Genomic DNA, 26712 nt, shown 5'->3' with positions numbered 1-26712 from the left:
GAAGTCACGGTACAAAAGTCATCTGCAGAAATAAAGGGGGGGGGCGGGAAAGGCAAGGAGGGAGTTGCAGTTTCTGTGAATAGAACATAGATATTTCCAGTCAGGGTGCTAATCTTGGTCTCCTGTCTGCGATATGCCATATTCTATTTGCAGGGAGAGGAAGGAAGATCAGGTACTTTGAGGGCTTAAACTTGGTACTTCAGATCTGGCCTGCCAAGGTAATGTGGAGCCAGAGTCCTCATCCAACCTAGAAGGGAATAGGGATGTACAGGGCTGGCCTCTCCAGTCTGACAGATGGTATCAAACCTTTAGGTTTGCCAGGTCTGGTATCAGTCACAGGAGTTTGGCTCTTGGCCCTTTCCTAGCTTGAGCCGCTGATCTTGGAGGCCCTGAGCACAGGTCTAGAGCCAGTCAGCCTTTTATTCGACCGTCAGTCAGAAAAAAAATATACATTTGTCAATACACAGTTAAAACATCCAGGAAGATTTTAGAACTTAGCCAACACTAAAATGGGCTAAACAGATAGCCCCATATCAATACAGTCAATTATAGTCTTGTGACGCTTAAAAGCTAAAAAAAGAAATTTGGCCACCAAGGAAGGTATAGCTCTAGTGACATTATTCAGCAAGTGTAAAACCTGTTTTTCTCCGGGTAGGAAGCTAAATTGACATAGGAGTGGGTCTATAAAATTTTGTCTAAGCTCTGCATAAGAAGGGCAAGACAGGTCTAGAGAGGAATACATCTGGTGGCAGGTCCAGGCTGGGCCCCGACAGGAAAGAGCAGGGCTAGAGCTGAAACGACAGCTGCTGCACCAATTACAGATATACACAGAGTTTTCTCCCCTGTCACAACACAGGGATGTCAACTGAACTATCCCAGGTTGATAGGATCATAGAGCTGTAGAGCTGGAAGGGACCACGAGGGTCATATAGTCCAACTCCCTGCAATGTAGGAATTTTTTGCTCAATGTGGGGCTCAAACCTGTTAGCGTTGTTCCAGTTGTAGTCGCTGCAATGCAAGCTTGGCTGCGGCTTTTCTTCCAACTTGTTAAAGCCCAACAAATCCTGGTTTCTACTTGGTAGCAGCTTTGTGCTTATGCGTGCTTGTGGTGTAGTGGTTAAGAGCGGTGGTCTCGTAATCTGGGGAACCGGGTTTGTGTCTCCGCTCCTCCACATGCAGCTGCTGGCTGACCTTGGGCCAGTCACACTTCTCTGAAGACTCTCAGCCCCACTCCCCTCACAGAGTGTTTGTTGTGGGGGAGGAAGGGAAAGGAGAATGTTAGCCGCTTTGAGACTCCTTAAGGGGAGTGAAAGGCAGGATATCAAATCCAAACTCTTCTTCTCTTCTTCTTTTTTCTTTTCCCTTTTGGCATTTGCTTTTTCTTGCATCTAGTAGGTTAAACCTCGACACCATGACATTCGCACTCAAATGCAAGTGTGATGATTACACTAAGGACTTGTTTTCTGTGTGAATTTTGTCCACCTCCTGAGATACGTAAAGACAGCAAACCTTTCAGGGAAGCCTCTTTGTTCAGTTTAAAAACTGAGCTGGTGTCCTGTTTTAAAGCTTCTTTCCACAGTTGAAAAAGTCCCCCTTTGTATCGTGTAGTCACAAACATTGCTTTTCTTACAATTGTTTTCATTTGGTGGGGAACAGAAAGCATGATGCTTTGTATTCTTGCATGCCAAGTGCCCTTAAGAACCCAGCTGTTAACGCTGTGAATGTTCTGTTTCTCCCAAGCTTGCAATCAGAAGGACAACACTCAGCAAAGCCTTCACACCTGTGCTGGTAGGAAGTGCTCTGAAGAACAAAGGTGTGCAGCCTCTCTTGGATGCTGTTCTGGAATACCTCCCAAACCCATCCGAAGTCCAGAACTACGCGATTTCCAACCAGGAGTAAGTACAGAAAGTAGAGGAAAACAGATCTAGTTTGCATAGGCCTTTTTTTTTTTCTAAATTGGAAGAAAAAATTATATTTATTTATAACCTGGCCACTAAGTACCCTGTGCTACGGTTGAGGATAAAAGGCAGTGATTTTGTAAGATAAAGCCCACTTTGTCTGAGGCATGCTTTCGTCTCCTAAGCTGGTGGCTACACCTGTTTGGCCTGTAGGTGGCAGACACATCAAAAGCTGTAGGTCTTTTCTTGTTCTCATCCCCAGTGATTAATCAGGCAGCTTTTAAAAAAGAAAGAACAGAAGGTGATATAATAGAGGCATTGTTGCTTGTGATGTGGATGCTCATCCCACTGTTGTCTCTAGTAAACGAGCTTTGCTGGCTTTTGTAGTCCTTTAAAACCCTGGAAACTTCGTTTGATTAGAGGTGACACTAGACAAAAGAAATGGGCATGTGTCTATTAAGCTACCTTCAGCGCTCTCTTTTTATTATTATTATTATTATCATTATTATTATTTTAAAAACCCTTTTGGCTGTCCCTACAGAATCTAATACTGCAAGATGCTTAGAGGCATCTTGCAGATTTATTTATGTTTCAGTAAAAAAAAAAACAACTTCAAAAATAGAGAGTAAGTATATGCAGCAATTATAGGAAAGGGAAATGACACTTGAAGGTGGGAATAGGGCAACATAAAAGAAAACCTATAGTACCATGAATAAATTAAAAGGAAAAACAGCGTCATTTACATTGTCATTCTATAGTGCAAAAACAAGGCCCCTCTCTCAATAAGTTTCTTTTCTTCATTATTATGCATTGTGTTTCTCTCATATGTAAGCTATAGCATTAAGAGAGTTCACCAGATTTTCCTTATCCTGTTATGGGAATGTCTTTATTTTTCTGTTTTTGTGAAATACACTTGTTTTGCTGTATGTTAGCGGTGCAGTAATCAGCTGTAAATCAGTATTAACGACTTCAGAATGAAGTTATCTAAAGGAGAATTTTAGGATTTCTCGGGAGATCATAGCCTGTACTTGTCCGTATAATATTTGGGTGCTTCTCTCCAGAAATGCATCGGGGTTTTTTACAACTCCAAAAGATAGGTATTAAATCCGCCTTAATTCACTTACACTTCCAGCAGTGCACGTTTCTGCTAAAAATCAAGCCTAAGAATTCTTAAGAAGGAATTTGGTGAGTTCAGATTCTATAACAGACACCTTACCTGCTCCTCCTTGGACGTGTGGATTGAGTAAGACTCCTGCCCGATTCCCCAATGAGGTGACCTGAGAGCTGACCCTTTGGGCTTTACTTTCATGTACTAGTTACTTGGAATCAGTTAGCCCATGTGGATCTGGCTGTGTGGGTTGAAAATGTGCCTCCAGTTCCCCCTGGCAGCAACAGGACGTGATGACATGCAGTCACTCTCAGGGAGATTGCATGGCGGGTGGGGAAGCTGCTGGACCCAGGGGGACAATCATAATTTCCCCCTTACACTCTTTCTGAGATCAATGACATATTTTTATGCCCATCGCTTCCAGGGGGAATTGCAGAACTCTTTAAATCCATGCAGCAGGAGTTAGCATACATTAGCTACTCCAAGTGGCTAAAATCTGCAAAGGAAGAAAGGAGAGACCCCCTCTTAAATTTTCCTTTGGGGGAAAGGTGAGGATACACACACAATTCATGTGGATTTTTAAGGGTTTTCCTTTAAAAACCTGCACGGAAGCTAGGTAGGATGGATTTAACTGGTAAACACATACAAAAAGGACATAAACCCAACTAAGGCTGTTCTTAGTAATAATTCTACATCTGCCATTGGTCTTCAGAGCCTGTTAAGGCTGCTCATTAGATTGTCCTTAGATCCCCACAACAAGAACGGATTGAGAAGTACCATAGAAATATTGCATTTTAAACTTAACTTTTCTCCTCTTCAAGGGATTCCAAGGAAAAATCTATGATTTCGCTGAGCTCTGCCAGAGACAGTTCCTTGCCTTTTTTGGGCCTGGCATTTAAACTCGAGGTAGGTCTCCTCCGACAAAACTTTCTAACTAAGGACCACTGAGCTGAACCTTGTTGGGACAGGGCTGCTAGGGGCCGTTTGCTCTAGACCTCAGGATGTGTGTGCGCTGATTCCCTCTGCTTCTCCTAAAGTTTTGTCTCCCTCGATTGACTGGCTGCTGTTTTCTGCCGCTTGCAGGCTGGGCGTTTTGGACAGCTCACCTACGTGCGTGTTTATCAGGGGATGCTGAAGAAAGGCGATTCCATCTACAATACCAGGACTGGGAAGAAGGTTCGGGTGCCAAGACTGGTCCGCATGCATGCAGACACGATGGAGGTGAATATCGAGGCAAAACCCAGTCTGTGAGGCATTTTATTCCACTTCAATCCCTTTCCATTCAGTGAAGAAATTAAACAAAGGCAGGGGTTCCCAAACTCTGGCTCCTGGGCGAGTTTCAGTCAGGTGGTTCCTATCACGTCTGCATCAAATACTCATATTGATCTTTAAATTGTATTTGTTCTTTTATTTCTTATGTTGTATTCTGTCGTGTAACGATTCAGATTCTATGGGATGCAAAGTGTAATGCAAGAAAATGCAATATAAGAAATAAAAGAAGCAATAGAAATACACCTGCAAAGCATACCGCAGCAAGCCCAGCATATTACTGTCGCTGCAACAAGTAGAATAGTCATCAAGTCATTCGCCAAGGCCACCTGCAATTTTCAAGTGGTCCATGAGGAAAAAGGGGTTTGGGAACCACTTCGCTACGGCATTCTTTGTATGCAATCTGGGTCAAAGAGAAGGCATTTCTAGTTAAAGGTGTTTCAGTTCCTTGCCTGTGCGGTGGGATTTTATTTGCAGATAAATGCTGCACCTAAAATTTGTTTCCTCTCCAAAAACATCTATATGGTTTTCAGTTGATACCCTGCTCGACTGTACAGCGCAGTACTGTTGCCATCTCCTCCCTCAGTTTCGCCCTTGATCCTGAGGACACCTCTCTGTAGCTGCTTTCTCCCATGTGAATTGAGAAGAAGTATGAACAGCAGCATTTCATGCCTTATGTAGTGTAGGCAGACAGGATGTAGAAGATGGAAAGATGGAGATACAGCTCTTGCTGTTCAGTGTCATCAAGAGCCCTTTTAAAGTTTCTGTTCCCACTGGGGAGGAAGAGGTTAAAGAGCCCTTTGCCCGAGTCTCAGCTACCATGGGAGGGTGTTGCCGCTGGCTCTCCAGCCTTCGCTGCTCCATTCAATACGTGCTCCTCTTTTGGAAAAACCAAACAGCTGCTGACCAAAGCTGCAAGCTCAGGAAGGCTTCTATAGCAGGCACGTCCAAGAGACTGCAGTCTACTCCCTCTATCAATAAACTGGCAGTGATCTACCCATTGGGTTGAGTTGTTGAGCTTGTTTTGGGGAGGAATCACCAGAGCTGTTGAGCTTTTTTTGGGGGGGTGATAGACCACAGACACCCCACGATCAACCGGTAGATCGCAATCGACCTGTTGGACATGCCTGTTATATAACAATTAACATTCTGCCATAACTGCTCCCCTATTTTATCCACCCCTTGCCCTGAGAACCCATTTTCTTCGCAAAATGAAAAAATTGAGACATTCCCATGATGTTATAAAATGTCTGCCTGGGGAATCTCAAGTCGATGTCTTCACACCCAGTTAGCATCACAACCCTATAAAAACAGCTGGAAGTGGATGTCAGCATGGCTGCCAACAGATCTTTCAACAGTAAGGCCAAAATGGGCCATTCTTCAATTATTCTTAAGGGCTAAATTTGTCTCCAAGTTCATCTTAGTACAGTCTCAAAAGTTAGCTTTCAAGTTGATAGTAAAAACGCTTTTAATGAAATGGCTTTTGTCATATTGGCAGTCGCCCCATCCTCTCTGGAAGCCACTCGTTCCTGATCCTAGTTCCTGATCCTCTTCCTCATCTTTCTCTGGTTACTACTGTCTTGACATGTTGGCTAATCCAGCAGAAAAAATGTGATTATCTAACTCCTGACAGGTAGCTTTACCAGTCAGCGTGAATCAGACTTTGCTGCTTAGCAGTGAGTTTTCAGGATCAGCGTGGCACGATCCCATTTTACTGCCCCAGACAACAAATGGGCAGTGGCATTGTACACCAATTGCAGCTTTGGGGCTGTCTTCAAGCGAAGCCCTACGTAGTGTTCATTGCAGTAGTCTAGTTAGGAGTTTATCAAAAACCTAGACTATGGTAGTGATGGCTATAATTTGTCAGCCAGCTGGAACAAGGGCATAGGTACTCCTTGCCACTGAAACACTGGGAGCCTCTAGTGGCAGCTTGGAATCTAGGAGAACCCTGTTATAATCAGGGGTAGACTGTGCATGCAGGTCTTACCACTGCTGTAGAATGGTTGCACTCTTGCCCAATACCATAAAAAGCACATAGAATGCTATTTTTTTGTTTTGTTTCTGCTAGGATGTGGAAGAAGTTTATGCAGGAGACATCTGTGCATTATTCGGCATCGACTGTGCTAGTGGGGATACATTTTCAGAAAAATGTAACACTGACCTTTCCATGGTAAGTTCCTCCTCTGAACTGAACTGTGTGTTCTTTTTATATTTCTTAAAATCTCAATTCAGATGTTATTCCTTAATCTAAATATCCTCTGTACTAAAGAAACTTTCACTTTTTAAAAAAAAGGTTTTATTTTGAGTCTGCTTTTACAGCTTTTACAATTATTTTTTAAAAAAATACCTACAAGTATAATCAGTTTATGCTAACGTCAGTTGTGCATTCTGTTGAAATGAATGAGCATGATCAGAAATGTATCATCCAGCCCTTCTATGAAGAGTACAGCACAATACAGATGTAGCAATCTCAGTTTATTAAGATAAGTACTATGCCCGCTCCTGCTTCCTTCTCTCCTCCCTTCTCTTAAATGCCATAATGAAAAAAATTCTGATTTATCCATAACATCTAAACAGGGAAACTGTCGTTTAATTTCCGACTACAAACTAGGATCTGATCCCTTATTACAAAACTTTTGTTTTAACAAACCCCATCAATTTCAGGTCCTAAAAAGAAAGAGGAAGGCTGCCTGTGGGTTTGAGTGTTAAAAGTAAAGATAATTATCTGGAAAGATAATTTTCAAGTGTTTTTATATTAACAAATGCTTCTTTGGTTTCTCTCTCGTGTTCCTTTTCATAGGAATCTATTCATGTCCCTGATCCTGTCATTTCAGTGGCAATGAAGCCATCAAACAAGGTAGGCATCGGAAATCCAAACCAGGGTGAATAGGAAAAGTTTTATTGAATCTGTAAGGAATGTTGTGATCTGATTTTTCTTGGAGGAAAATTGTAAAGTTTCTGTTGCATTTGGTTCTTGTGTTCGGGAGAAGCTGAGCCTTTGGTGTGGTGGTTCTCCTGCTGCAGTGTTCCAATAGGCTTGATGCCCTGGCAATTTTGTGTGATCAATCCTAGTTGGGTATTTGCCGTATTTTTCGCTCTATAGGACGCACCCGACCATAGGACGCACCTTGTTTTAGAGGGGGAGAATAAGAAAAAAAATAAAACCTCCCCCTCTCTGCTCAGCGCCCCTTCAGTGAAGCGGCAGGAGAAATGGAGCCCCTTCCATTTCTCATCCCGCTTGGCTGAAGGGGCGCTGCGCAGCTCTCCCTCTGCTGAAGCCAGGAGAGTCTTGCTTCAGACTATCCCTGAAGCCTTCGCAGAACGAGTTCCCTCTGCACTCCGGAGGCTTCAGGTTCCTTTCGCTGAAGCCAGGAGAGTCTTTCTCTCCTGGCTTCAGCGAAAGCAATGTGAAGCCTCCGGAGCGCGGAAGGAGCGCTCCCTTGTGCGCTTCGGAGGCGCCGCGTTGCTATCGCTGAAGCCAAGGAGTCTGCATTCACTCCATAGGACGCACACACATTTCCCTTTAATTTTTGGAGGGGGAAAAGTGCGTCCTATAGAGCGAAAAATACAGTATTTGTCAATGCAGTACTGAGTGGAGCAGTCTCAGGTTTGTGATGCTCTGAAGCCAACATGTTCCATTGATACCCTACAGTTTATAGAAACCATCTAGCTCCATTTTTTAATGGGATTTTGTCCTGTAACCCCAGCACTTTTGACTATCTTGTTATACTCAGTGATGTGAAAGACATTAATTTACCCTTGTTTTATTTCCCCGCCCCCTCTAGAATGACTTGGATAAGTTTTCAAAAGGCATTAACCGCTTCACGAGGGAAGACCCCACTTTCAGAGTTCATTTTGACAGCGAGAGCAAAGAGACCATTGTTTCAGGAATGGGAGAACTGCACCTGGAAATCTATGCACAGGTGATTGTTACAAGATTGCACTGGTCAAGTGTGCTACCGAGTCTCACTTGGCAAAAGTATTTATTTAATTCAGCATTTATAGTTTAGTTGTGCTCCCCAGCTTCATATCAGGCTATGTATAAATTATACAGTGCTGTTTGTAATTCTTCAGCTGGGTCTGTGCTAACAATTTTTTGTGATTCTCGCTCATGAAGTATATATAGAAGGTCAGAAATTTTGCATATGTACAGGATGTGGACCAAAAAATTACTCAAAAAACCCCAAATCTGCTCTGGGTGGGTGGACTTCTATCTGGTCCAGATATAAGAAGCTCTAATTAACTAGAGAGATACTACAGATGGACATTTTCCCAGTGATTGTAGGTAGCATTCGGGAATAATTAGGTGAGATCATGCTAAGCGCTACCCATTTGGCAACACATTTTAATCAGGGTTTTTGTTGTTGTTGTTGTTTTTTTTTTTTTTGGTGCTGTTTCTACCTAGAGAATGGAAAGAGAATATGGTTGTCCTTGTGAGACCGGGAAGCCTAAAGTAGCGTTCAGAGAGAGCATTGTGGCAACTGTACCGTAAGTGTTCACTCTGGCCTGTGAGAGGCACCACACCGAGGCCAGGAAATAATTTGCATTGGTCCTTATACATGTAGGGGTTTCTGAACCTGCGTAGGCCTATTTTATAGCCCTTCCTCTAGCTGTACAAAGTTGTTTTAAAGACATCTGAACAACCTCTAATACAGTGGTACCTTGGTTCTCAAACTTAATACGTTTTGGGAGTCCGTTCAACTCCCGAAACCGTTTGAAAACCAAGTGCTTCCTGCACTCAATTGGAAGCCGCGTCGGACATTTGGCTTCCGAAAAACGTCCACAAACCAGAACACTTACTTCCAGGTTTGCGGTGTTTGGGAGCCGATTTGTTTGACAACTAAGCTGTTCGGGAACCAAGGTACCACTGTAGTAGGGTCGAAGTTGTGGCCACTAATCCTGTGCCGCACGTTTTGGCTGACGGCTATTCCGTGTGACTTTAACTCCATGCTGCGGGTTCCATAAAACTTGCATGTGCCAAGGAATAATCTCCTGTGGATTACAAAAAAGAAAAAGCCCAAATGTTAGAACAGCCAGGGTATTAGAGAAACCAAGGAGCAGGGTTGTTATCTCTGCATATCTGGAAAATCACGTTCTTTTCCTATCTAGTAACTTCGGGCCAGGTCACATTTCGTTCCTCCTCCTCTTTCCAACTCTGGAATTCTTAATAAAGTGCAGTGACTCTCATAGAGCAAGGCAATCAAGAATGTGGATGGCAGGAAAAGGAGAGAATTGTTTCAATGAAATATTGCCAGGTAGTTCCTCCACATCCTACTGTTTCATGCTGTGTTGTTTCAAGGCTGACTTTTCAAACCTGTAATATAGGCGTGCTCTCTGCCTAATTCATGCACATAGGGAACCATGCAACCAGAAGTGTTCAATAGACAGCAGCCTCACTAGGTCATCATCTACAAATTTTGTTCTCACGATACTTGGGAATAAGGTTTATATCAGAGGTTGGCAACCTTATCTGAGGATGGGCCGGAGCGTGTGTACATACGCACTCTTCCAGGTCAGAGGAGCACCCGTGGGCATGCACACAGGCGCAATCAACCCGGAAGTCAGTCGCCGCGCTGCGCTGGTAAGAGCCCGTGGCAGGGGTCACCATGGGCCGGTTAGACAAGCCTTGAGGGCCGCTACCGGCCCATGGGCCTTAGGCTGCTGACCCCTGGTTTATATCTTCCTGTGGGCTTCCTTTGTACCTCTGGCTTGGTGTTGCATTCTTATATAACCATTCTGGTTCCTGCACCTTAATCTAAATGAGAGAAGCTGGGGTGGGTAGGAGGGGGAGACACAAGCTCTCTGCAATACAAGGCATTTGTGGTACATAAGAGGTGTCACTAGATGAAAAGTGATTCATTGCACTGTGATTTGTGTGCAGGTATGTACAATTGCAATATGGTGGATCAACAAGTTTACATATCTGATGTCAGATCGGCTAAGCTTTGCCTTCCTGTGTAGCATGCACTTTTGCATAGTTGGGGGATCTAGAGTGATTTGCTGAATAGGCACCCACCCACGAGATGGACGTGGGCATTTTGTTCACTCCTGTTCTCTGCTTATGGCACAGCTGGGGTTAATCTGGGAGGGGTCACGGTTTGAATCCAAAGCCTTCCTCTGACAGAAGGAGCCTTCTAATGACAGAACCTCTCGGTGGAATTTCTGCTTGCTATATTGAACAATCTCCCCTCTTCTCCCCACTGTGTGCTGTTTTGAGGGTTCTGACTGCCTAGAGCTGGTTTTTCTTGGAGTGCTCAGCTAGTAAAGTTAGGAAAATGCAACTAAAGAGACAGGGTGCTTCAAGTTAGGATATAGTCAGGGCTGTGTGTGTTTGTGTCCTCTGCACGTTAAATAAATAAATGCATACTGTAATCTAGGTAAGTAGGGTTGGTTAATCGGCCAGGGTGGAGGTGGACACAGCCTAGCCTTATCCTCTGCCTTTAGTGGAAGGCTGGCTTGTAAAATTCGGGAAGTGAAGCTTTCATGGTAGGAGTGAACTGATGCTAATTACTGCAGATCAGATTGCTGATGAATCAGTGGGACAAAAGTTGCAACCTTAACAGGCAATGCAAATTCTGCACCATGCATTCTGTGACACATATAGTTTATGCACATTTACTTTAAAAAAAATCTCATTTGGTGGAATCCTGCACTTTTGTGAAGTCTGCTTATAGAATTGTAGAGTGGGAAGGGACTGCAAGGGTCATCTAGTCCAAAAAAACCTGCAAACTCTTTTGCCCCATGGGTCCATTCCTTACCTTTGGGAATCTAACTTCTGAGAGTGCAGCAGGCACTGACAACACCCTTCTAGTCTTATATTTGTGGCCAGAAGTATATTGAGCTTGAGTTTGTGTGTGCGCTTGTGTTTTAAATGAATACAGATTCTGAGAAAGGTGAATCCTGTTGCTCCGTATCATGGATCTTAGTTCTGGTTCTGAAGCAGTGCCGAGACCTGTGCCTAACCATGAAGGTTGGCAGTGCCTTGCTTTTCAGACTGTCTTTATCCCATGCTCTGCTGTACTCTGCAGACTGCACAGAAGCCTAGGGCTAGCCAATGATGTGTCCTCCCAGGTATTGTTCATCTACAAGTGCCATCATCCATGGGAGTTGGGAGTCCCATATTAATGCAGGGCCCTCCACTGGCTATCCTGGTACAAGCCTGTGAACAGCTCTGGGGCCCCTGAGTACTCCTACCTGTCCTAACATCCTGATACTGTGATGATCACTGTTCCAGGATTGCTTTTTTCAGGAAAGGTCCTCTTCTCTCCCCCCGCCCCTTCCTTTATTTGCTTTACAATTCTGTTACTTACCTGGGAGACAATATCATGGATCAGAACCACATAGGAAAATTCCAGGTAATCATCACTCCTTTTCTGCAACCAACAAAAGAGGGAGGAAACATACCCTGACTTTAGTAAGTACGGCTGCCACCCATGTACAGCTAGCCACTTTCAAGTGTTGTTCAATGAGCGTAGAAACACTGAAGAACTTGAACTACCAGGAGGGAACTAGGTTTCCTTCCTTGCTTCCCTTTAACATCCAGAAGGCAAAGACCCATCATTTAAAACTGCCGTTCCTTAATTCTGAAAAGGGATTCTATCCTTACAAGAAGGAATGCTCTCGTTTCCATAAACAATTTAATGGGTTTAGAACTGACTCATTGCTTGTTTTTGTCTTAGTAAATCACTATGGAGACTCTGTGTACTTTTGGGTTCTTGTGACCTGAAATCCTTTAGGGCTTGGTCAGGAGAACTGAACAGAAGAGTTTCCCTTTAAAGAGGAAGTAAAATGCACTGTTGCCTTATATACAGTCATGGGAAAAAGAATTCTGTGGTTTTACATATCAGGATATAATAACAGCAGGCCTTAAAATTAGGTAAATACAACCTCAGAGGAACAACCACACTTGACATATTATATTACACCATGTCCTGATTTATTTAACAGAAATTAAGCCAAAATGGAGAAGCAGGGTATAAATTATTATTATTATTATTATTATTATTATTATTATTATTATTATTATTATTATGCCAGGCTTTCTTAGGCAAGTATACACTGAGAATCCCATGTGAATCTCCACTTTGTGACTTCCTTCAAAAAATACTTTCACTTTGCACTCCACTGTGAACTCTTCTTCCCACAGGACAACTTGTCAGACTCCCCTCTTTGATCCATTCACTTACCACTTGCTTGACACTTTGCACTTTTGCCATTTTGTACCAAGTGTCTTCTGTCGAATTCTGCCATATTACGTAACCACAGGCAACCCAGGCTAAGTGCCGAACAGGCTTCATTTCTTCAGAGACATTTCCGAAATTGTCTGGCAACAGAAACAAATAGCTTGAATCGAACTGGGAAAGTATTAAGCATGTATAGGTTAAGTAATTCCTAGACACAAATTGCATTCTGTGCCAATTCCCCCCCCCCCAAAAAAAAAGTTCATTAAAGGTGTCTCAACTTTGCACAATCTGAATACTCCACCTTTCATGCAGAACTTGGATTTCTGTTTGGCAACCAGTGGCAGGAAAAAAGGCAGAGCTAAGTTTGGGAATAACAGGATTGCGTGAGTTGGCCCATCCTGACTAGGAACCATGGGCAAGGGACTCATAGCCGCAGAAGGCATGCATTAACTTGTTGGAAATACAGGCATACCTCGGGTTACAGACGCTTCAGGTTGCTTTTTTTTCAGGTTATGGACCCGCCGAAACCCGGAAGTACTGGAATGGGTTACTTCCAGGTTTCAGTGGTCGCGCATGCGCAGAAGCGCTAAATCGCACTTTGCGCATGCACAGAAGCGCCGAATCGCAACCAGCGCGTATGCAGATGCGCCGCTGCAGGTTGTGAACGTGCTTCCCGCACGGATCACATTCGCAACCCGAGCGTCCACTCTATGTTGGTACCGCAAACCTGTTTCCGTATTTGTGGCTATAGAGATACTACACCTGCTTTACTGAAAATGAAAGCGGTGGCTCTCCAAATTCTGCACCAGAGATCTGTTGCACACACTAAATGTACTATAACACGGCTTCGTGTAGTTTGCTACTTGTTGCAGACACATTCCAGTCTCTGGCTGATCAGCTTGCTTGACCATCTCAAGTCACCTATTTACATGGCAACGAGTTGTATTTTTGAGTACTTTATTTGTAATCTGATACAGTAGCTGAATCCCGCAAGTGGTCATTCTGCTTTTACATTTGTTTAAGATCTAGTTGCAGTTGCTTTAAAGCAGGGGCAGCCAATGTAGGAAACTTCAGCTGGTCTACCAAGACTTTCTGTCTTGGCCCTTTGCTGCTTTCATCCTTTAGTGGGACTGGAGTAAAGAACTGGTCCTTGAGCCCCATATTCTTTGCCTGTACCTTAACTAAAGAAAAGATGTGGGACATGTATTCAAGCATCCACTCCCTCCTAATAGCACTAGTGGCAACCAAAATGGAGTCACTGAGAAACGAAGAAAACAACAGCATGCTCAGGGAACAAAAAACCCTTTTCAAAAGGGAGCAAAAAATCACAGTGGCCTAATGTCTGAGCATACTCCATACGTAATGCTGAAGGGGAAAAAAGGGAGTAGAGGAAACGGCTGGATGGAATCCAAAACAGAAGCATGCCTGTTAGGAGGGAGGAGACGCTGCAACATTTTGTTGCAGGCAACATTTACCAATTACTTCAAAACCTTAAGTTCAACACTGACACCTCATTCATAAAGGTTACTTTCTAGTTGCATTTTTAAAAAAATTTTAACCTGGAAGATTTTGTGCCTCTAATAGGTCTGGCAGGTTCTTGAGTCTGTTGTAAAACTTGTTGTCTGCTTCCTCTGTATTTGTCCCGAACTCCCCTTCCACTGTATAATGCACTTCGGGAGCGACATGTGGGTCGCCGTGATGATACAGGATTTCAGCGGTGCAGTTCACAGGACTGCCCTGTTGGAGAAATAATTGGACAAGTTTAAAAACTTCACTGGAAGGAGCTTGCTATTCTAATGATAAACACATTTTGCTTCGCCCTTGTTTACCAATATCACCTAACCAAAATAGCCATGATTACTATTAGAATATCCATATCCTTCTGTTACCTAAATACTTGCTCAGAATAACTGTATATTGCTCTCTATTCAAGAGAAGTGTTCTGTGTATTATCTCTCTTCCCCTTTTCCTCAGTTGCTCTGCTATTGAACATTGCATCTCCCCCTGTTGTGGAATCATCCTATAATGCAGGGGTAATTCAGGCCTAGATCTTTCTGTTTTGCCATCAGAACTCTCCTTGGGCAACACCTCTCATCTTGCTTACCCCGCCCCCCCAGAAATGTGTTTTTGCCTGGCTCAAATGTGTCTTTGAACTCTGATAATGCCTCTTGATTGTCTGAACAGAGAGGGGTGTATGTGAGTTTGTGTTGAAACTTGCCTAATGTACAGGGGTAAAATCTGCATTCATTGCTCCACCCACTTTTGCATGTGGCCCTCAGAAGGTTGCCCAGGAGGGATTGCAGCCCTTGGGGCGAAAAAGGTTCCCCACTCCTGCTGCGATGGGTGATTTGAGCTGCAGTGTGCTGTCTGCTCCTTGGTGATGTGAACTGTTATGCAAAAACAGCAGGAACATTTGTTTAGATATTCCGTCAGAGGGTACCAGATCCATTAGCAAGATGTGGTTTTGTGTCAATGCAACCCCATTATTTCAAGGAGCATATATGAAATTGGGGGGGGGGGGGTCCAAGGTCAGGTACTAATTTTTTAAAGGGTTAAAATAAAATGTTTGAAGTTTTACATTCTAGAAGCAACGAATGCTTCTGCTACAAATAAGTGGCTTGCATGCAGTTCCTTATTGTAATGTGGTTGTGGGGCTCCCGTGTTGGCAGGGTGGTCTTTAAGGTCCCTTCCAAGTCTGTACATCATTTGATTTCTTACCCCTTTGAAGACTGATGTGATGCATGAGGTTATCACAGTTCTGTTTGTAATGGCTGATTCATACACGTAGAGTGATGAATTTGAATCTCTAAACCAGCAATAGTCTCAGATTTTCATTTTGAGGTGATAACCCAAAGTTCTGCCAGGAACCTGTCCTTCTTTTTCTTGCGTGTTGCATGGAAGTTTTAGGCTCCTGGCAGCATCTTGATAAATGAATTTAGGATCAGGGTGCCCAGGGGGCTGTTGAAACCAGCCTAAGAATGTGGTGTTGTCGACTTGTCCTAGAACCAGCCCTCTGCTTTTTGAAGTGGTTTCCAGGTAGTTTATGGCTGGAGAAATCTCATTCAGGAATCATACAGGCTGTGATACAGTCTACTCTTTACCCTCTTGAGGTTTGCCGTAAATGAATCCCAACTAACAACAAACAAAGGAGCAGGACTTACTTTCTGAAGTTCTTCTTCCATTGCAAACTTCAGGCGATATTTGTGCCCGACACCTGGAATTTCCTGAAGTAGAAAGAGAGTACATGTTGTTTCTCTTACTTCGACTTCTGAGGACTTGCCAGGGACCCTAACAATATGAGGGTATTCTTTATGTATTCAGTATCCGTATCAAAAAAGTTAACCTATTGTGGAAGGTATTTTTTTTAAAGGCCAAGCATGTTTAAATCCCATTGATCTCAGTAGGTAAGCTTAACACTCCCTTGTTGAAATCAGCGAGGTGTAAAAATATGCTTAACTTTAGCTAGTGCCCAGTGTTTAAAAGCAGTGTACAGCTGCCTCGAAGTACCCCATTATTTAGAACATTTGCTGAGATGAAAGGTGGATAAAAAGCATTGTTATACTTTGGAACGGATGTAACATGCTTAGGACGCATTGAGAATTCTTGTATTGCAGCTAAGTGTCCAAAAGACGCTTCTGGGGCATTCTCTACCAGCTACGATTTGGGGTGGAGTTCTGCAGGTGTGTGCCTGTTTCGGAAAGGTTAACACTCTTATTTGTGGACAGCAAACAGTTGCCAGGTTCAACCAGGCTTTCTATTTGTTTTTAGTGCAACTGGTTCTGCAGCTTATCCCTATAATGCAGCAGTGATAGATTCTACCCCTGCCCCGCCCGCCCATGGGAGACTGGCATTAGAGGCAAGCGTGGAACAAGAAGGGTTAAGGCAACGAGTTTACTCCGCCTTGAATAGGCGAGATAACTCTGTGGACTTCGTTTTTACCGATCGATGGGGCAGGTGGTTTGCCGCTGCTGGACCACGTGGCGCACAAAGGGAGGAGAAAGCTATAGCAACAGCTGTTGTCGTTGCCGATCATGGCGATCGCTTGGGGCGCAGCCCCTGGTCTCTTTGTGCGCCTTGTTGAAAAGAAAGTGCCGCTTCTCGCGGGCCAGGATGAGCCCCGCTCTCCTGGATTAAAAAGTAGCAGAGATGGGGAAGAGGGTGTTGTGCGCGCGCTTGCTCCCTCTGCAGTGATTGGCGTCTTCAGCCTCGAACCCTTTTAGGAATCCAGCTTTGCAGAGAAGTTGCTCAGAGGAGGAGAAAGCAGCGGAGACTCTGCAAGCGCCTTTTTATTTAGGCGCCCAGATGCTTTGCCTTTCTTCCAAGTTAAATCTGGGGAGCGCGACTTTTGCTGCAGCCTTTTGCAGCAGCGAAACCAAGGAAGAGCCCTGCGGTAGCATTTAGGGTGCCATAAGTCTTGCTGGGGGTGTTTGGGGTTTTTTTGTTTCCCAGGGAAGCGTGCGCGCGGGAAAGCAGCGCCTCTTTGTCCGCGCCTTCCCATCCCCGGCCCCGTTTACCTCTCGGCTGGCTTGGCGCACTTCCCGCACGCCGAAGATTTTGCTGGGGCTGCCGTGCTGGTAGTTGATGTAGTTCTCGACCACGCCGGCGGCTCGCGTGGCCGGGTAGTGCGACGGGGGGATCTCCATGGAGGCTTGCTCGGAGAGGCCTCGGCGCCGCTCGCTCCTCCCTGGCGGAGCGGGAAGGGGGGCCCGGCGGCGGGGCTGGGCCTGGGCCTGGGCGGTGGCTGCAGCAGCCGCCGCGCACAATGGGGTTTCTTGCGCCGCCGGCGGGAGAGAACCAGGAAGCGGCGGCGGCGGCAGGAGGAGGAGGAGGAGGAAGAGGGCGAGCCGAGCGGGGGCTGCTGGGGCGCAGAGGCGCAACATCTGTCCGCCCGGGCTCCCCATCTGGGCCGGGGGTGGATCTTGCGCGGCGAAGCTACAAGGAAGAGAGTCGAGATGGGGGCGCTTGGAAATGAACCATTAGGTCAAAATTCCAAAGATCCGTGTATATATTGGGCCGCTCAGGACAAACAGGACGACCCGTGCATGTTTACTTGGGAGTTCATGGGATTCCCGGGACCGCAGCCAAGGGATTTTGGCAGAGGTCGAGAATGACGTCTGAATAAAACCCCGCTGAAATCAAGAGGAATCGTTCGTAATTGCGCAGCTTCAAAAACGCGATGCTTCCCAGGGAGCAAGTAGGTGTGTTTAGGACTGGGATGAAGGTGGTTTACTTCGGCAAAAGCTTGCAACCTGATTCTTCCGAAGCCGTATGGAGCCTCACCATCCCTTTTTGTGCCTCTAGATGGCTTCCCGTCTGGAATATGAACTCGGCAGCCGAAGTGTTCTGAAATAAGAAATATCCATAGCGTTTGGGGCAGCTGTGGGGTGAGAGGCTTAAAAAGCACACAAACTAGGTTTATTAATCTTTGTAAAAATACAAAAGGAACACACTGTTTCAGCCCTGTAAAGAGTTAATTACAAAGGAAGCTAGAGAAACCAGTATAAGTAAAATAATGATATTAAGTGTTGTTGTTGTTTAGTCATTTAGTCGTGTCCGACTCCTCGTGACCCCATGGACCAGAGCACGCCAGGCACCTCTGTAACAGACTGTAATACAGTGGTACCTCGGGTTACATACGCTTCAGGTTACAGACTCTGCTAACCCAGAAATAGTACCTCGGGTTAAGAACTTTGCTTCAAGATGAGAACAGAAATCATGCAGCGGCAGCAGGAGGCCCCATTAGCTAAAGTGGTGCTTCAGGTTAAGAACAGTTTCAGGTTAAGTACGGACCTCCAGAATGAATTAAGTACTTAACCCGAGGTACCACTGTACTGGACAGTTTATTTCTCTATTCCTACCATGGAAGGCTTTACAAAACTAAATAGATACATCACACACCACTGTAGTTTGAAAGAGCATGAACTTTGGGCTTTGTTTTTTCCTCTTTTTTGGGGGGCGGAAGAGGACATTGCTGCCAAATTGCCACAGTGATAAAGTCCTGGACTTCTGCTGTGTTTCCTATAAAGGGCTGTTGTTGTTACCACTGGGAGTAGAAAAGGTTGTGCTGTCAAAAATAACCAGCAAATGCAGTCTTCACACAAAAGAACTAGTCTAGTACTTTCTGTATTTGTTTTTTATATACAGTGGTACCTTGGGTTACAAACGCTTCGGGTTACAAACTCCGCTAACCTGGAAGTAGTTTCTCCGAGTTGCGAACTTTGCCCAGGATGAGAACAGAAATCGTGTGCTGGCGGCACGGCAGCAGCGGGAGCCCCCATTAGCGAAAGCTCGCCTCAGGCTAAGAATGGTTTTGGGTTAAGAACGGACCTCCAGAACGAGTTTAAGTTTGTAGCCTGAGGGACCACTGTATATAGGTCAGGCCACCCCCACCCCATAGAGTTCTTTGAGCAGCTCAGAAAATCATACAAATATGCAACAATACAATTAAAAAATTCTGGAAAGTTAAATGCAGCATTATCATCTCATTTTCAACAGTGAACAGATGCTGATGCTGATTAGCAAGCATTTTTGTTTTAGCTGCTGGCCCTAGCCAATAGGACAGCTTTGTAGTGCAATCCTAACCATGTCTATTCAGAAATAAATCCCATTTACTTCAACAGGGCTTATTCCCAGATAAATGGGGTTAGGATTGCAGCTTTACCAAGACATAATGGAGATGGTCTGGCAGCACCACTCAGGGCCCATAGAAAATGCACTCCTCTTTTTCTCTCACACAGGAGGGAGTGATGCTGATAGCAAGAGGGTACCTGCTAAAATATGTGCATGCCTCATCGGAAACAACCACAAATAAGGTTTTCTTCCCACAACTATGCTTTATTTCAGGATGACGTCTGCATAAATTTGCATAAATTAATACTCATTTGACTAAGGTGCAAAAACGCACTTCAGCCAAAACACAGCCTCATTTGCACTGACAGCAGAGTGGGAGAGGCGCTCAGTCCCAGCTGTTTGGATGTTCCAGAGGTTAGATAGGGCTTCGAAAGAAGCTCCAATCATATCAGCTGGAAATAGCTTGTGTCCCCTTCACTCGATGCCAAGAAAGGGATACCAGTGTGGTTTAGTGGTTAAGAGCGGTAGTCTCGTAATCTGGTGAACCGGGTTCGCGTCTCCGCTCCTCCACATGCAGCTGCTGGGTGACCTTGGGCCAGTCACACTTCTCTGAAGTCTCTCAGCCCCACTCACCTCACAGAGTGTTGTGGGGGAGGAAGGGAAAGGAGATTGTGAGCTGCTTTGAGACTCCTTAGGGCAGTGATAAAGCGGGATATCAAATCTAAACCACCCTAGTCTTCTCCTTTCCTCCTCCTCCTCCTCCTTCTTCCTTTCATATCTTTGGCTATCACCTGCAGCAGCAAAGTGTTCTGGGCTGGCCTTCCTCTCAAGACTCTTTTCTAAAATGCAGCGGAACTTGGAGACTGAGCATTCGACTGGCCCAGAGAGTAATTTAGCATCCTGTCCCAATAAGATGCATGTTCCTGTGCCAAATCAGAGTGCAGAGGGACTGATTTTAGGCAGGCTGAGTCACCATGGCAGCGTAAGGCCCTTTGCTTTGAAGAGCAGAGACATGTGGACTGGCCACTTATTTCTATGCCAATTCCAACTTGTGCTAGGTGTCGAATGGGGGAAATGTCAGTATGAGCAGGACTCTTGCATGGAGTCTCTCAGTTGCTGCTTCCATAACTGGAGAGGCTCCAAAAAATACCACCATGGAAATGGTCTGGTTGTAGAGAGAGGAAGGATCTTTCTCAACCCAAGGTCTACACTCCCTTCTGGGTCAGCCTTCCATGGGGGTCACATGTCAGTGTGGGCAAAATAATGAATATGAATTTTGCAATAGTACAGTATGCTAGTTTCAATATACACTTGCAGACCTGATCTTTCTGCCTTTGAGGCAGGCAAGCAAGAAGCATTACCAGAGTTCAAGGACATATTCCAGCCAGGCACAAACACTCAAGGGAGGTGTGAAGCAAAGCCAATGGGGAGTGTTGTGGAGGAGAGACAGGCCTGGGGTTTCTCATCCCTGCTGTAGAAGCTTGTTTGGGTTGTGGTTCCTCCATACAGTCCTCTACAAGAGATTATATGGGGACGGGGAAGTTCTGGCTATTTGTTAGGTGGGAGCCAGCACCCAGGTGAGAACATTGTGTGTTTGCCTGTAGTTCTAAAGACCAGGATTTGAGCTATGCATGTGTGCTGAGCAAAATGAATAGGCATTGCTTCCCTTCCTTTCTTTTTGCTGAGTTCATGTCTTTTCACAGGTTCGACTTCACTCACAAAAGGCAGTCTGGTGGAGCAGGCCAGTATGGCAAAGTGATAGGCTATTTAGAGCCTCTGGAGGAAGAAGACTACACCAAGGTGGAATTCGTTGACAAGACGGTCGGAACGAATATCCCAAAGCAGTTTGTGCCAGCCATTGAAAAGGTGAGGTCTGCCTCACCCCACTCCCCAGTCAATGCAGTTTTGACAGGATCACAAGCTGGTGATGGGCATCTTCTCAAGAAACAGGTTGGCTATGAAGCCAGATGAGATCCAAGCAGGAAAATGGTAAAAACAAGATACAAGGGAATGAAAAAAGAATTCAAAAGTACACACACAGGCACCCCCACACCAGAAAATCTTGCTAGGTAATAAAAGTGCAGAGAAAGACCACTCCTATGCATTAAAGATACGTTCTTATTCTTAATGCATAAGTGATTGCAAACTAGTCTGGTTGACACTGGATTTCTAGTACCTCTTTCTTGGGCCTTCAAGTAGACGGCAAGCTCCTTTGGTTCTGCCTCCTGCTTGCATCTCTGTGGAAAACATGCTTTAAATGCCCTTGGGCCCTTTGACTGTCTTTCCTAAGTGCATTCCCTAAATAGGCTGGTCCATTGCATTCTGCTTAGCTTTTGCCATCATCGTAAAATAAATGCCTGCAGTTTGTCCATGTTGACTTGCTCTTGGTGAAGGAGGCAGAGAGGGATTCTTTCTTTTGATAACAAGAGAGACTGTATCTTCTACCTTTTGGTAAGGTTACTGTTTCATTTTTGTTTTTTTAAAAGGTGATGGTTCTGGTAAGGTACCCTTCAAATCTGTTTCATATCCTACTGGCACTAATTATTACTTCTATAAGCTGAAATTTGGAGCAGGGTTCTAGGTGTGCTAAGAGACCATGGTTTTGAGCTAGCATTGTAGGTACAGAGGCTGTTTGTGGGTGAGTGTGCATGCAGGTCGACTGAGAGAAAGTGGATGTGGAATTTTTGTGGGTAGTGAGTGAGTGAGTGAGTGGAATCTTATTTTATGGGTTTCTGATGTTTTCTCTTTTTTATATGCAGCATTTAATTTCTATTAAGTTCCTCTTGCAGTCTTTTTTTAAAAAATGAGAGTGGTATATAAACACTGAAATAAATAATTAGAAATCAACCATAGTAATGTTGGTATACCTGTAATGCTAGTTCATCAATCTCTTTGGTTTCGAGTTTGCTCTGTGCAGGAAAGAGAGAAGGGGGAGGGAGTGTGTTTTCCGCGCTGTTGGAAACCATTGTTTGCGGAGAACTATTAACATTACGGTTTTGTTGCTCCTTTCCCTTTCAAGTCGGGCATGGTAATTTTGGCTGCAAAGGCCTACTTGTCTACACGTTTCCTCCAGCCACCTGCATGTCAAAGGACTTGCCACCGTTTGAACTGAAGTCGCTAATGCTGAGGCTATTCTTTTATAGGGGTTCCTTGAGGCGTGCGAAAAAGGCCCTTTGACGGCTCACAAGGTTTCCGGGATACGGTTCGTCTTAGAGGACGGTGCGAGTCACATGGTGGACTCCAACGAAATCGCTTTCATCCGAGCTGGTGAAGGAGCCTTGAAACAAGGTACTGCTTCAGAGATGGGGCGCTTCCAACCTTAACCACATAGCTATTCTCTATTTCCATTTCCCCCCTGCAGTTTATCCGGAATAGTTTTGTGAATAGTGCAGTTGCTGCTATGAAGTTCGTCACTTTTGTGTCTAGCTCTGGCGTTTTCTGCATCAACCTTAAGCTTATTTTCCTCCTTTCATTTTAAAGCTGTCCACTTCTGCCCAATTTCCAGCTCTTCTTCCTTCTGAGGAAGCTCATTGATCTGTATATGCATACTTGCATATTTCATGTTTTCTCCCATGTTGTTTCTCATTTCGGGAACACCTTTTGCTTCTCCCTGTTCGGCCTCACCGTTGCTATTAAGGTCAAACGTGACTGTCACTCCATCGCATCCCCTTCTTTTCCTTGCCATAGTTAATGCCAATGCTTCCTGCTGCTACTCTTTCCCATGATAATGTGTGTGCATCTGCTAACTCAAGATAATATATGTCTGGAATAAAGCGTTTGCAATAATCAGTTTATTGGACTTCAATGTGCTGCCTGACTTGTTGCTGTCTTTCCACTTACTCCTCTGTGGTATACTTAGACTATAGGTCTCCTGAACACCAAACACATTTCATCTCTGTTCTGTTCAGTGCATAGTTGTGTTATTAGCACTAATTGCACATTTATTGGTGGTTCATTTTATTTTTTAATTAAATTTGTATACTGCCCTTCATTTGAAAATCACAGAGTGGTTCATTACGAATGAGTACATGAAAGACGGCTTTTTGTTCAAAATTGAGACCTGGCTATTAGATACTGTATTGAAAACAAATGCAGGCCTGATGTTAACTTGTACCTGTTCAATATTTTTTCTTGAACATATATACATTACCTGGCATTCTGTATCCACCAGTGGAGATAGCCCAGGGATTTGTCACTGATGGATTTGTCCCTGTTGTCTTCTGATCCCATCGTGCATTCGTCAGGGATTATGTCGCCTCTGAAAATAGATGTTCTGTGTATATAATATGGCTAATAGTCGTGCATTTTGATAAGCAGTTAATTAAACCAAAGTTAATACATTCCAGTTTTTTTCTTAATCAATTTACACAGTTCCTTTGGTCTGTTTAGGTGACTCCCAAAACTTTGCAAAAGTAATCCTTGCTGCACTCAATACCAACACTCATTCTAATATTGTTAGGTGATAGATTTTGACATGCCCAAGCAGTTCTGCTGCTTGCAGATGTTTAATGTCTCTGTGTGCATTTATCTGTTGCTTTTTCATTTCAAAATAATGGGGGAAATGTATAGATAAAAATTAAAAAATGACATACGAATGTAAGTGTTCTAACATATTTTCTTTTGGACCCAGCTTTGGAAAATGCAACCATGTGTATTCTCGAGCCCATTATGTCTGTGGAAGTTGTGGCACCCAACGAATTCCAAGGGGAAGTGATTGCTGGAGTCAATCGCCGCCATGGCATCATCACAGGGCAGGACGGGGCTGAAGGCTATTTCACTCTCTACGCTAACGTAGGTGCTGTTGAGCTTGCTCAACTATTCTTGCTTTACGACTGAATCCAGGGGAACCTAACCACATTTTTGAAAGCACTGCTTAGGACTCAGAACTAGGAGGATTTGTCCAGAGGCCTCTTGGTTGCTGCTGTGCAAATCTCCGAAACTGTCTTTCCTCTGTCATCAGTGCTCCCAGCTGCAGAGGAGAAGGAAAAGAGGCATCCTGGGGACACACCAGAGGCAGATAAAGAGAGGCTTTGGATGCAGCCCTGGAATGGGGAGGAAAAAACCTGCCTGGAGCTGGCCTACCCCTTTCCTCCCTAACTCTCCTTTCCACCCAACTGGCTAGCCCATAACACAATATATTAAGAATTCCTCTCTGCTCAGTTAATGTTTATCTGGTGGGTGAGCTATAATCAGTGTCGTGGTCCTTTATGGTAAAATCAAATTTAAAAACCCAAATTTTATTAACCAGTTCAGACACAAATCAGTTTATTATAGTGACTTTTGGACCCCTTTGGTGCTTGTGTCCTAGTTAATTTCAGCCAGTTTCTCATGGTATTTGAATGAGTTTCTCACTGCTTCCAAAAAACACACACAAAAACACCCCTGTGGCTTAATTCCTCCCCCTCCCCCCTTAACTAATCAGGATATGGCTTTATATCCTACATAGTAAGCTAAGATAAAGGCTCACCATTTCCCATTCCAAATGTAACAGAAAACTGTGGTTAAAAGCAAGCCGGGTTATCGGTGCTAAAACCAGCATGCAGAGAGAGAGGTTAGTGGGGAACTTGTGGATCCAGTGCCCATTCTCAGCTTAATAAAGCAGCATTTATTAAGCAGAGTCATTTACGTTTGAACTAGCCCTGTGCAAAGTATATGTGTGTGCACTTAGCCTACTGTGTTTCCCAAACTCTGGGTTTGTAATTCCGAGGAACGTGCTTGGAGTGAGAGAGATGATCGAAATTGGGTTTAGGTAGCCCTAGTCTAGCGCCTTGTTCTTGCAGCAGTCAACCCCCCAGCTCAGACTAGCAGAGTGAGCAGAGTCTCACTCATGGGACTTCTGAATGTGGCTTGGATGCAATGTAGATTTCCTTAAATATGAAATAATCTCCTTCCCACCAAAATCCGTATCACATGCATTCTCCATTTGCCATCAGGTGCCGTTGAATAATATGTTTGGATATTCTAACGAACTGAGGTCGTGCACAGAGGTAAGCGAATATATAATTTCTGAGCTTATTTTTTAGAACAAACAAAACAAAACATCTCTCTCTTGTAGAAAGCATTTTTGGCTGACGTTTACTGTTTCTGGTGTTGTAGCCACATCCCTACTGCAGCACACTAAAGGTCCTTTGCGAGGATGGCGCTGCAGCCTTGGGCTACAGTGTTTGGCTGAGTTTTCTTAGCGTCACAGAGCACCAAGGCAAGCACCTCTAGAGAACGAGGGGTAGACTAAGTCTGGGAAGGAGGCTGAAGGGGGAAGGCAAAGAATGTCTGGGAAAGCAATTCTGAGAAATGAGGAGAAGAGGAAGAGACCAACGGAATCAAGAGAGGGGAAGGAAAATGGTGGAAGCAGCGGGAGAAAATGTGAAGAAAGTAAAGGTGTAGATGGCAAAGAAGCACAGAGTAAAGGGTGGTCTGAAGTGCTCATGCTGCAGGCTTGGAATAAGCCCCCAGATGTTAGATTGCAGCTGCATATCAAGAAAGTGACAATTTTTGTGACATATGATAGGAGTAAGCCAACCACTACCTATGTTACATTTTCTGGTCTGGAGGCTTTCTTAATCCATTATAATTAGTAACACCCCGTGTGTTCAATCATTATTCCTGTTAACATAAGGTTACCAGATTTTTTCCAATGATTCCGGGGACACTTTTCAACTTAAATGGATTTTGTATGGGGACTGATTTGTAAATCCGGGGACTGTCCCTGGGAAACGGGGACGCCTGGTAACCTTATGTTAACATTGTCCTGCATGTTTATCTTCCTGGTTTTAAACTGAGATGCTCTGAAGCTGACAGTGCCCTTGCTGCCTTTTATCGCCAGTGAGTAACTACGTACTGATCAGCGCTGGTTTGTAAGCTCAGGGGCCTGCTCAAGAGGCAGTCGACGGTTGCCGTGCCACTTCTGCATTTACGGTGTTTCGTTTCATGTGTTACATGGAAACGATGTCACGTTTTGTGTGATGCATAGAGTTAAGAATTTGTTTAACTTGTCCGTAATGTGGAGGTTCTCTTGTCTGCAGGGAAAAGGTGAATACACAATGGAATACGTCAAGTACCAGCCCTGCTTATCCAGTACCCAGGAAGAATTAGTTAACAAATACCTAGAAGCAACAGGACAACTTCCTGTGAAAAAGGGCAAGGCAAAGAGCTGATTCCCTGCATGTGAGCTGATCGTGAGGACCTGTCACCAAACATCTACTGCCGCTAAGCTCTATTGATTTAATGACTCTTTAATATTCAGAGCAGACTTCATCCTGGATCGATACTTCGACTTTATTAAGTCACTAAAAGACTGTTGCTGAAATGTTCACATAGAAATTCCATTAATTAGTCACTATCTTAATTTAATAAAATGTCTTTAGCTTTACTTTAAAAATTATATTGACTGCACATGTTCTATTTATCCTCCCATGTGAGCCCCATGATAGACAATGCCAGCTGTCAAAAAACGCTTGTCTTGATAAAAGAATTTGGAAAGATATATATATCTCCAGCTAAAACTGAAGTAGGTAATTACAAGATTGCTGGAGGCAGGTCAGTCTTTAGGAGCAAATTTATCATGCGTTTCAGAAAGCGTCCCATGAAAAGCAGTTCATAATTTTAATCAGTTTTCACTTTCCCTGCATATTCAGTACCTTCTCTCTGCTACACAGAATAATTTTGAAATTGACAAACTCATGTA

General features: G+C 44.3%; 2 protein-coding genes across 2 annotated transcripts in view; one reads left to right on the top strand and one right to left on the bottom strand.

Annotated features, from left to right (window-relative positions):
• GFM1 (G elongation factor mitochondrial 1) overlaps positions 1 to 26409 on the top strand; it is a 38040-nt gene extending 11631 nt beyond the window's left edge. Inside the window, exons 7-18 of the mRNA XM_028731406.2 lie at positions 1741 to 1895; positions 3828 to 3912; positions 4090 to 4227; positions 6344 to 6445; positions 7076 to 7132; positions 8061 to 8198; positions 8681 to 8763; positions 20732 to 20894; positions 22172 to 22316; positions 23659 to 23819; positions 24962 to 25015; positions 26051 to 26409. Of these exons, the coding sequence (XP_028587239.2) occupies positions 1741 to 1895; positions 3828 to 3912; positions 4090 to 4227; positions 6344 to 6445; positions 7076 to 7132; positions 8061 to 8198; positions 8681 to 8763; positions 20732 to 20894; positions 22172 to 22316; positions 23659 to 23819; positions 24962 to 25015; positions 26051 to 26182 (1413 nt within the window). The 3' untranslated portion in view covers positions 26183 to 26409. The remainder of the gene's footprint in view (positions 1 to 1740; positions 1896 to 3827; positions 3913 to 4089; positions 4228 to 6343; positions 6446 to 7075; positions 7133 to 8060; positions 8199 to 8680; positions 8764 to 20731; positions 20895 to 22171; positions 22317 to 23658; positions 23820 to 24961; positions 25016 to 26050) is intronic.
• Positions 8242 to 17374, bottom strand: LOC114597925 (latexin-like). The gene is made up of 6 exons (XM_028731408.2): positions 16973 to 17374; positions 15620 to 15682; positions 14018 to 14195; positions 12462 to 12598; positions 11586 to 11648; positions 8242 to 9267 (listed from the first exon to the last, which is right to left on the bottom strand). Exons 1-6 carry the CDS (start codon positions 17357 to 17359, stop codon positions 9169 to 9171), a joined length of 927 nt encoding a protein of 308 aa, XP_028587241.2. The 5' UTR covers positions 17360 to 17374; the 3' UTR covers positions 8242 to 9168.
• Positions 26410 to 26712: the final 303 nt, after the last annotated feature.

Source organism: Podarcis muralis, chromosome 6, assembly GCF_964188315.1.
Source record: "Podarcis muralis chromosome 6, rPodMur119.hap1.1, whole genome shotgun sequence".
Taxonomy (NCBI): Eukaryota; Metazoa; Chordata; class Lepidosauria; order Squamata; family Lacertidae; genus Podarcis; species Podarcis muralis.
The sequence above is the reverse complement of the archived record's forward strand: the minus strand, read 5'-3'. Positions and strand labels throughout refer to the sequence as shown.